Source organism: Chenopodium quinoa, unplaced genomic scaffold (genome assembly GCF_001683475.1).
Source record: "Chenopodium quinoa cultivar QQ74 unplaced genomic scaffold, ASM168347v1, whole genome shotgun sequence".
NCBI lineage: Eukaryota > Viridiplantae > Streptophyta > Magnoliopsida > Caryophyllales > Amaranthaceae > Chenopodium > Chenopodium quinoa.
In genome coordinates, this window is record NW_018742552.1 from 657,227 (window position 1) to 667,292 (window position 10,066).

Sequence of the window (10,066 nt, forward strand, 5' to 3'; positions counted from 1 at the left end):
TCGGCATAAAGGATGATAATCCCATGTATGTCCATTATGAAGATAGTAAAGACAGTGAAGATGGTCTACAGGACATGATGATGGACGAGATAATGGATTCCTGATCTCACAATAACAATCATGCAATCTACTGTAGCCATGTTTTTTATCTTCTGTATTTCTTTTGAAAATATCTTTGTAAAAGCAGTGGTTCTTATGAACTTGCGGAGTCATGAGTGTCAGTAGAAGATAAGAATCCTTTGCTATATAAAGGATGGTAAAATAAGAAGACAAAAAAAAGTTGAAGGAGTTAGTTAGAGCATTTCTCTGAAAACATTAGGGAGTCTTGTAGAAAAATTACTCACTTTAAGAGACAGATTGGTTCTCCATCTCTCTTAAAGTAGAGAAACTCTAGTTCAGTTCATGTCTATTTAAGCTTTCAGCTTGTGTTGTAAGATATGAGTGTTGTAATCTTTCCTTATTAAATAAAAAAATTTCTTTCAAGAGCGGAGGGAACGTTATCCTCTTGAACTTTATATCTCAAATGAATTACTTATCTGGTTAAAAGTTCATCAAAAACACAATATAACTTGTTTAAGTAGAGATTACGGTCTAAGGTAGGAAACAAATTAGATCCGTTGATCTAAGGAAGGCAGGGTTGGGGTTAGCTATGGAGGTTCCATTGCTAACTAAGTTCAGGTATTGGTCAAAACTTTCTTATTAGACAGTTATTATAGCGAAGGATGGTGGGCATTAAACTTGAAAAGAGCATTCATTATGATATATAAGTAGTAGAGTAGAGATAACTAGTACCATAAAAGTGAATTCATATTGATTAAACACTAAAAACCATATTGTCATTAATAGTTTAAATATTGTTTGGATAATATTTATTTTGTCATTATTAGTATTATTATTGTCATTTGCTCACAATATAATATCACAAAAGGATAATGATTGCCAACAAAAGGACAAAAGTATGCTAGTCCGTGCACCGTGTTGGGTTGAGCCCAGCTTGGGGGGGGGGAGTACAAGAATTCTTTGACAAATAGATAATAATAAAAATATAAATATAAAAAAATAAAAAATAAAAAAAAGAGCTGAAATTAGATTAGATAAGGAAAAATAAGATGAACTAAACAAATCCGTAATAAGTTGATTGACGGTAAAGTTGGGAAAAGCAAAGGAAGAGGTAGGAGGGACACCTCCAACTTGAAAGAAAAAAATAATTAAGATGAAAATGTATAGCTATTGTAAGAAAATCTAAATCAGGTTGTATGATATTGATGAGACAAAAAAATTGACAACATTGGTAGAGTCGGATGCTCAGTACACATTCATCTGAACAACACATCAAAAATAAGGCTTTGTGCATACAAAGCAATCGTCTAGTGCCATCAACTCATACCAAAAGGAGGACAAAGCACCTAAACTTTTATTTTATTGAAACAAACAGATTGTGCCTGTCAGATCAGTAAATAATTTTCTTTCGCTACATTGAAGAGATCAAAGACAATAGAACATATGGATTTGGCCTCCAAACAGCCAAATATGCAGCAAACTCAAAATAAAGCAATGATCAGGCAGCATCCTGCTTCGTTGACTTTGAATCACCACCATCTGTAATGACTGGCTCATTCACAGGTTCTGAAGCAATTGCCTCCATCGTTTTGTAGAACTCCTCGGGTAGAGGGCCAGGCCGGTGCAATGGAATATGCTTTGGAACTGGAGCGTCATTCTCAATAACCTCACACTCATAGTCATCATCAACACCCCATGGATTCCACTCTGTAAAATCAACAGGTTAGAACTATGTTAAATACACAATATGCAGACCCATATAACCCAGGAGAATGTCAAAGTGAACAGACAAAGAAACATGCAAAACCATGATCAGGTAAGTAGCAAGTGAAGGATGTTTAATCCTGTAGAAACCACAATGCTTAAATAAGACAAACTGTTACAAAATCCAATTAAAACTTTCATTATGCAGCTAGGGCATCAGTTGCAAGTTGAAGAGTATTTGAAGTTAGGAAGGCTCTCAATTTTTCTTTACTTGTGTGCTCTACTTGACTGTATGCTTATGAGTACATTGCCTTACCACTACAAAATGAGACCAAATAACAGTCAATTTTCTTAAATAGAAACCAACTCATAATCAACCCTGTACCTGGTCAAAGCAAACCAAAATGTACGCTAAGTTCGTGATTCTTATGATCCACTAAGAACCCAGCATCAACAAGTTGCATGCTTATGCAACGAACAGGAAGACATCAGCTCAATAGGCATTCCCAAGAGCACTCTACTCAAATTTTTGTCTCACTACTCCAAGATGAGACCAAATAACTGTCAATTTTATAATTTAGTAACCAACTCAAAGTCAACCCTAATACTAATCTTTTATCTTATTTTCATTACTTAACCTAATTGAAATACTTCCTCAATTTTTTTATAGTAGTACATTTTTACAAAATTTAAAAGCTTGTCAATGCATAGCTTCAGTCATTAATATTTGTAATTCTAGATAGATAGAAATTATAAAAACTTAATTTCTAAAAAGTAGTAATCAAGACAAATCTCAAGATCCTACATAACCCTTACATAGAACCACATAAGATAGTCAAAGTAACTTATGTGAATAGTGCAAAAGTCAAATGGCCACAACTAATAAAAACGATGTATTACTGTGCTGAGCACTATTTTTAATTTTGCCTAGTACAACCTAGTATATAGATGTCAATCAAATGTGTACTCTTTGGCCTGCTCACTCCCTAATCCTGAACCGAGCAGTCTACGATAATATCCACATATGCTTTATTGAGCAAGCAACGAGCCAAACAAATCCACTGGCAAGCATGACAGGCTGACAGCAATGAGCAGTTAATATCCAGGTAAATTAAAAAAAGGCTATTTCAGCAAGGCAACAAAAAGCTCAACAAATCTTTCTCAGGGGAAGGAAAAAGAATGACAGATAGATGACCATTGATTGAAAGAACTTATCGTTGCCTCATGGGAACAGGTTTGGCAGAGTTTAAGCATGTAGAAAAAGGAGGATGACGCAAGAAAAACATAAAGGAGCAGCTACTGTTGCTCTTAGGATGAGATATAAAGGAAACTTTTGACATTTGTTTCAAGGAATACTTGTAGAACCCATCTCATGAAAATATCCCTCAATAAATCCACAGCAAAATCTCTGCTGATAAGGTTATTGTATAATTTTATTTGATTAGTTAAGAATCTGAAGTCACGGATAAGATAAATGAAATTGTTTCTGTAAGATATTCTAATCTGAACCATCCTAAAGAATACTCATTCACACTTTTGAGTGAGATACGCTCATACATAATACTAATAAAATTCTCTCATTCCTTCTCAACCCTTGGAGCCATTTGTGGGGGGGGGGGGGGATGAATATGTAGCATATTCAAGGTTGTTAAATGATAAAATAAAAAGAAAATATAAAGGTGGGTCATGTATAACAATAAAATTTATAGTCTTTAGCTAGTTTGTACTTTGCACACTAGTATCATTTTGATAAACCTTGTACTCAAATGATGAAGATAACATTCATCAAATCTTAAACTACCTCCGTTTCATATTGTTTGCAACTTTGGAAATTTGTTTGAGTGTAAAATGGAGTAAGAAATATGGAAACGTGTGATAGAGAGAGAGAGAGAGAGAGAGAGAAATGACAACCTAAAAAGAAAAGAAAACATTTGTTGCAAATAATATGTAACATCCATTTCTGGCAAAAGTTGCACAAATTATATGAAACTGAGGTAGTAGATAACATTAAGGTAATTATTGATTTGTTCTTGAAGAATTTTGTGTATCGTTGTGCATATATATCCAATTAACCATAAAGTAAAAAGCATAAATATATTCTTAGAGGAAGCTAGACATGCTCTAATAACCTACTACCTTTGACAAGCAACATAAGAGCAATTTTGGGAACACCAACAAAACACCACATAAACAGTAGCGTGCTAAAAATGTAGGTGAGTTCATCCCTCTTCTCTACAATACTAAGGCAAATTGTTTCCAAATATGATACCCTACTGTGTCGAGTGTCGTGTATACTCCAGAATTTATAAAATTTCACATAAAGTCACTATATATTTGGGTGTCTTGTCGTGACGAAGTGTCGGATTACTCTAATATGCCACCCAAATCTGAGTCTGGGCAGCATAGGTTCCGATTGGAAAACATAAATAAATAAATTAATGCACTAAACTATATTAGAACTTACAGAACACCAATTTCACATAAGCATTACAATACTGAAGATTCCATCACCAAAATTTAAACAATTAATTATTTATGCATACATCTCTGCCTAAATATATATTTTTAAAATCGCACCTTGAATTACTATCCTGCAAAAAAGTACTTAGGACTAAGTGAGAAATAAGATCAGAAACACCTAAATTCCTAATGCACATCAGCACATGGTTCTTACTCTTTCTCAAAACTTCTCCCTACCTAGACAGACCAACATTTAAAGCATGACCATGAAACACGAGGAACACAAGCTAAAAAAATATGTTAAATTAGAATCTATACTAAATATATCAAAGAGTGCAGAGAAAGTTTAATGTTTAAATATATCTCCTCTTATGCAAAGGGCCTAATTTAAAAAAAATAAACATTGTCACTACAAAGTATCGAATACGTGACCCTTGAAATGAAAAGTGAAAACATAACCAACAACCTAACATTACATCATTCTTTAATGTTTTAGAAACTAAATATAATTAAGTCTTATAATTAATAAATTATATCTTCTTACAACATATGCACCATTAGTTAGACTTCTAATGATGCGGGAGCGTCCTTGAAACCTACGGGTTATACGACTATATGATATGTTTAGTGGCATTTATAGCTCAATCAACTTTTTGGATGAATTCTCTATGTTATGATGTGGTTTAGGTGAATAAGAGCAATCCTTGTGTCTTGAGTTTACAATAGATGGTGGAAGATGTAAGCATGGAAACAAGGATGAAAAAGAGAGGCTTGTACTTAATCAAAAATGGACTACTCAACTTCAAATGGCTATATCTTCTTCGTTACAAGCAATTTTTCAGGTGATTCAAATTAGAGACAAAAATAGAATCCAAGAGCTTTCCAATGATAGGTCTCATGCCCAATTTGAGCGAGAAACGAAGAAATTATAAGCGTTTCCACGTGGAACCGCTAGAGCGCTCGCTCCGACCATTGGAGCGCCCGCTCCACCTTTTAGAGCACTCGCTCCATCCAGAATTGGGATATTTAGCAAAGTTTTGAAACAACTGCTCTGTTGGAGCGGAGCGACCGCTCCAACCCTGTGGAAAGAGTGCTCCAGAGCCTCTGTTTTGTAGGGGCTTTTTTTTTTTTTTTTTTGTTTTTCTTAGCTTGCTTTTAATCTTGGCCTTTCATTTGTAATCCAAGGGGTATAATTCAAGAACTCTAGGTTTATTTGTAAAGCCTTTAAATAGAGCTAAGCTTGCTATTGAGAATAACTTTTGCTTAATTTTTAATCTCATGAGATCTCATAATCTTTGTGCTTATTGAAATCTATGTGATTTATGCTCTAATCTATGCCCTACTTTGTGTTAGGCTTTGATTAAACCCTTATTGAATCAAACTTGGTGATTGATGTGATAAGTTTATCTTTGTTATTTGTTCCCTCTCAAATTACATCTTGAACATTGAAGTTTGGATTGAAAATTGGTTTTTGTTGGTTATTTCATATCATCTAACATTTAGTATTATAAAAATATAATTAAGTATTACAAAATATTTTCTACCCAACCTTTATAGTAAAGATATATTTTAATACAGAATTTAAAAAAAAATTTCAAATGTCATGCACATATATATCACAGCATAATGCCTAAATATCCTCATTAGAAAAAGAATATATACAATAGTAACAACCTGGGATATTGCTCAGAATACCCACTTCTTATCAGGACTTATCACATTGAAAACAATGAGAGATTCTTAATCAACTTAGTTACAATAGACTCTATTAGTCATTAGAAATTTGAGCACACTTTTTGCACTTAAGTAATTTTTTGATCAAGGACCCCTATAACTGATATAAGTGATATAATAGGTAATTTGCGCTTATTATCTTTGTTTGACTAGCAAGGAAACAGGAAAGGAGTGATGCGTTTCAAAGGGAAGACCAATTGAGCAAGTTATCAGCTCATTGTGGGCCCACAAAACTTATGAGGACACTGGAATCACTTCAACAAGTGTATACCTCACATAGTGCCATTCACTCAGTGACCAGTGTCATAAAGCAATAACATCCAAAATGAGACTGAAATCATATTTCATATAGGAATGGAAATCATTGGAATTATGAGGAAAAAGCAGTTACATTGAACAACATCAATCATCTGTAGTTAAAACTAAAAGGCAATTCCAAGAATTCATCAGAATGAACTGCTTAAATGTCAATGTTATTAGGGGCATATGTGTAAGCAAGTATATGCAAAATAAAAAATATGCATGCAACATTATAACTTCTCCTATATAATAGGTTGAACTACTATACAAAGAAGAAAAATCTATATGCACCAAGGTCCTTCAGTTGAATCAAAAATATGTCATTGAGATGGCAGTGACGACCACCTAAGCATGACCACTAACCCCAAGTGCCTATACATAATACATGGTTTGCTATTATTGTATACAGATTAAGGTGCTTCCCAGTCCAAACTCTACTGAACGTGACTTGAATCTGGAAGTAACTTATCAAAGACTGAAGGAGAAGCACTTAACGACTAATGAAAGGGATATTCCAATTGACAAGATGATTCAAAGGATCAAAAGTGTGTTTATCAAAAAGCAGCAGGAAGGGATTCAGAAATTGACCAGAATATTTATGTGGGCCATTTTCTATCCCCAAGCATTGCAAAAGTGCCTAAGATTAAGAGTCAAATGTGAAGAAAATCAGATATAGATGTTCACGACCCATTGACAGTAGCATCTACCATTCACTCTTCAATTCCTACATTTGCAGCATTTGTGGGTCGACAACTCAAGCAGTGAAATGATAATTGAAAAGGAGAAAAAACGAGCTATTTTCAATCTTTACTATTGTCAACAATGCAAAGAAGTAGGTTCAATGTGTGTTTATTGGAGACAAAGCATAGTAGTGAACAAGAACAAGGCCAGTTGCTATCCCAAGCATTGAATAAGTGCCTAATGATCAGGGTGAAACAAGTAGAAATCTAGTCTCGTTGTCTCATAATTTGACAAGATTATAAACCTTAATTTCCTTTTTACTTTCCAAAGTCAGTTGCATATGTGGGTCCATAACTCACAGACTCTATATATATAGCCTGTTAAAATTTTACATGGCCACAGCAATTAAGAAAGCCCTTTTTGTCTCAAACACGTCACACATGATTGCTTTTCTCGCCATACATATGGACTACCACACGTGTATTCTTAACTTATAATCAACAAATAACTTAGTGAGATTTTGAGCAACTTATATAATATATTGCTAACTTTATGTGCATAAACCAAAATGCTAGATCAAAAAGCATGCCAAATTGCACACCACGGAGATTGATGAAAGAAAATCATTCCGTTGAAGAACCTAATATAGTACCACTGAAATGAAGCTCATAATTGAACTCCACTAAGACTGATGGATTACTTAAAAAGAGGCGAAAGTGAAATAAACCCCATAATTCAATGTAGATTTACAAAAGCCAAAATGCTATATTTTCAGAATCCAATCCGTCGCAATCAAAAGATTAGATAATTAACCACATAAGAGCTAAACCTAACTATCAGGTTAGCATTGACACTATAATGCACAAAACCAACCCTCATTTCTTCCTCTTACCCCTAATTTGTGGCTCAATATTCCTAATCGACAGCCGAAAATAGCGACGAATAAAACCTTCTTACTGAATCCATTACACATCTTGCGATACAAAACACCCATTTCGACGACATTTCATTCAATCCATAGATCTTAAACACACCCCATTTAAAATCAACCTCAAATAAACTAGGGTTCCAATCAAAATCAAAGATAAATTCATCAAAAATCAAAATTTCATCAATGTAAACAAAATCAAGATAAAAACAAACAAAGAAACAAACAAACATACCATTCAATTTGGATAAAAGGGTAAGTTCATCCTTAGCTTCTTCAATGAGTTCTTCAACCTGACCACAACCAAGACGCTTCTCGATGATCTCCCAATCAGGCTCCTCTTCACAGACCTTGAGACGGTGGCGCGTGAAGCTCTCAACAGCCTTGCGATAGCCTTCATCTTCAGGAACAGTTTGGATCTCTTTTAGGGTTTTGGTGTAGAGAGAAATCAAAACTTCTCTCGCATTTGGGACTACGTCTAGACCTACGATCCCTGTTGTTTCCTTCACTTTCGCCATTAATGGCCTTGCAATTCTCCTCAAAAACATCTTGGGTTGCTTCTTTGTTTTTCGTCGTTCGCTCTCTTTCTCTCTCCAGTCGACTACTCTCTTTCAACTCACCACTGTTGCTGGCTGACGTTAACGGCCACAACCACACTACACTTTATTTTTATTTTTATTCCGCTTTATAGTTTGTCCAAACATGTTAACTCGCAGAAAAATACAAGTTTATCACGCTAATAAAAAATGTTTATCTAAGGTTGTTTTTGTAATTCTGAGTGGGTTATCAAGGGTTGTTTTGTCTAGTTAAGGTACAAATGTATATGATGATATTCAATTAGTAAATGGCATTATCTGGCATTATCCAATAATTTTACGTCGTCAGTGGATATGTAGATATCGGTTATCGTTTAGATGAAGATGTTAGTTCATTTATGTTTTTTTCTCTCTTTTGTGAATTCGCATTTTGTGAGCTCTATAGTCTTCCTTTCAAATTGGGTTATTTGCTAAACCTTTAAAAAAAAGATTCAAGAACAACCATTGACGGTATCCAACTTTCATTGTTGTCTGCTATTTTCATTGGTTCAATGATCTTCGTTGGCTCGTCACGGTTTGGCTGTAATTGTTTATCCTCATTTACGAGCATTCAAAAATTGTAAGTGTTTCTTCTTTTCAATGCTACCAGTTCACTCTGTATGTGTTTGTCATGCACTGTGTTTGCATAATTGTTTAATCAATCAATAATTTCAACAATATCAGAAGTTATAATTGAAAGGAATTGGGTATATTTGATGTTCGCCTAATTCAAGCACGTGAGATAACTTCTCCATGAGTATCAGAACGCATTGGGTAACGAAATTTAACATAACCTTGTGTTTTGTTATGATCAAAGAGCAAATACGACATCAAAAAAAAGGGACCTCGTTCTTCATTTTCCCTCTCTATAGTCTTCACTAATGTTGAGATAACTTTCCATGAGCACCCAGTAAAATGATTTCACTCCATGGATGAAAGTAAATCTGTATATTGTTAGAAGTTAACTCGCATTCACGCCGTTTCTTTTCATGGGTTAACGTCGTTGAAGTGGGGTCTAGATAGTATGTAATCGACAACTAGTGAAAACATTAAGAAATTATTAAACAATTATGTTGCACGATATTCAAAGCAAAATAATTACACAAATGCCATTTGATAAACCAAAAATGTTTATCATTGTGATTAACCTGGCAGCCTCCTTTTCTTTACTACTCCCTCGGGGTTTTTTTATTTTAATTGCAACACTTCATCTATTTCTTTTTTTTTTTAGTTTTTTGGAATAATTCTCATTAAAAATCCTGTAAAAGTGATATATTGAAACGGTAATAACCTTTTTTTTTAATTAGATATAGTCTTAATTAAGATTTTTATCTTATTTATGACATTAATGAGGGTGATTAAAAAAAATAAACTTAACCATGGTTAAAGCTTTTCCTCCAAAAGTCATAGCCCCTCTCTTATAAAACCCCCTTTTCCCTTTCTTCCTCGATAAAACCCTATCCTCTTTATCATGCAGCCACCATGGGAGAACCTCAAGCACTCAAGATACGCCACTATAGGTGCAAGAATTTCTCTGCCTCTAAGAACTTGAGTCCTAGAGAACTCAACTAAGGGTATTAGTGTATTATTTAATAAAAAAAAATAAAAAATAATATAAAAAAAA

At 34.1% G+C, this 10,066-nt stretch overlaps 1 protein-coding gene across 1 annotated transcript; it reads right to left on the reverse strand.

Moving 5' to 3' along the window:
- Positions 1–1,236: 1,236 nt before the first annotated feature.
- LOC110720268 (probable NADH dehydrogenase [ubiquinone] 1 alpha subcomplex subunit 5, mitochondrial) lies at positions 1,237–8,546 on the reverse strand. The gene is made up of 2 exons (XM_021899270.1): positions 8,103–8,546; positions 1,237–1,767 (listed from the first exon to the last, which is right to left on the reverse strand). Exons 1-2 carry the CDS (start codon positions 8,413–8,415, stop codon positions 1,559–1,561), a joined length of 522 nt encoding a protein of 173 aa, XP_021754962.1. The 5' UTR covers positions 8,416–8,546; the 3' UTR covers positions 1,237–1,558.
- Positions 8,547–10,066: the final 1,520 nt, after the last annotated feature.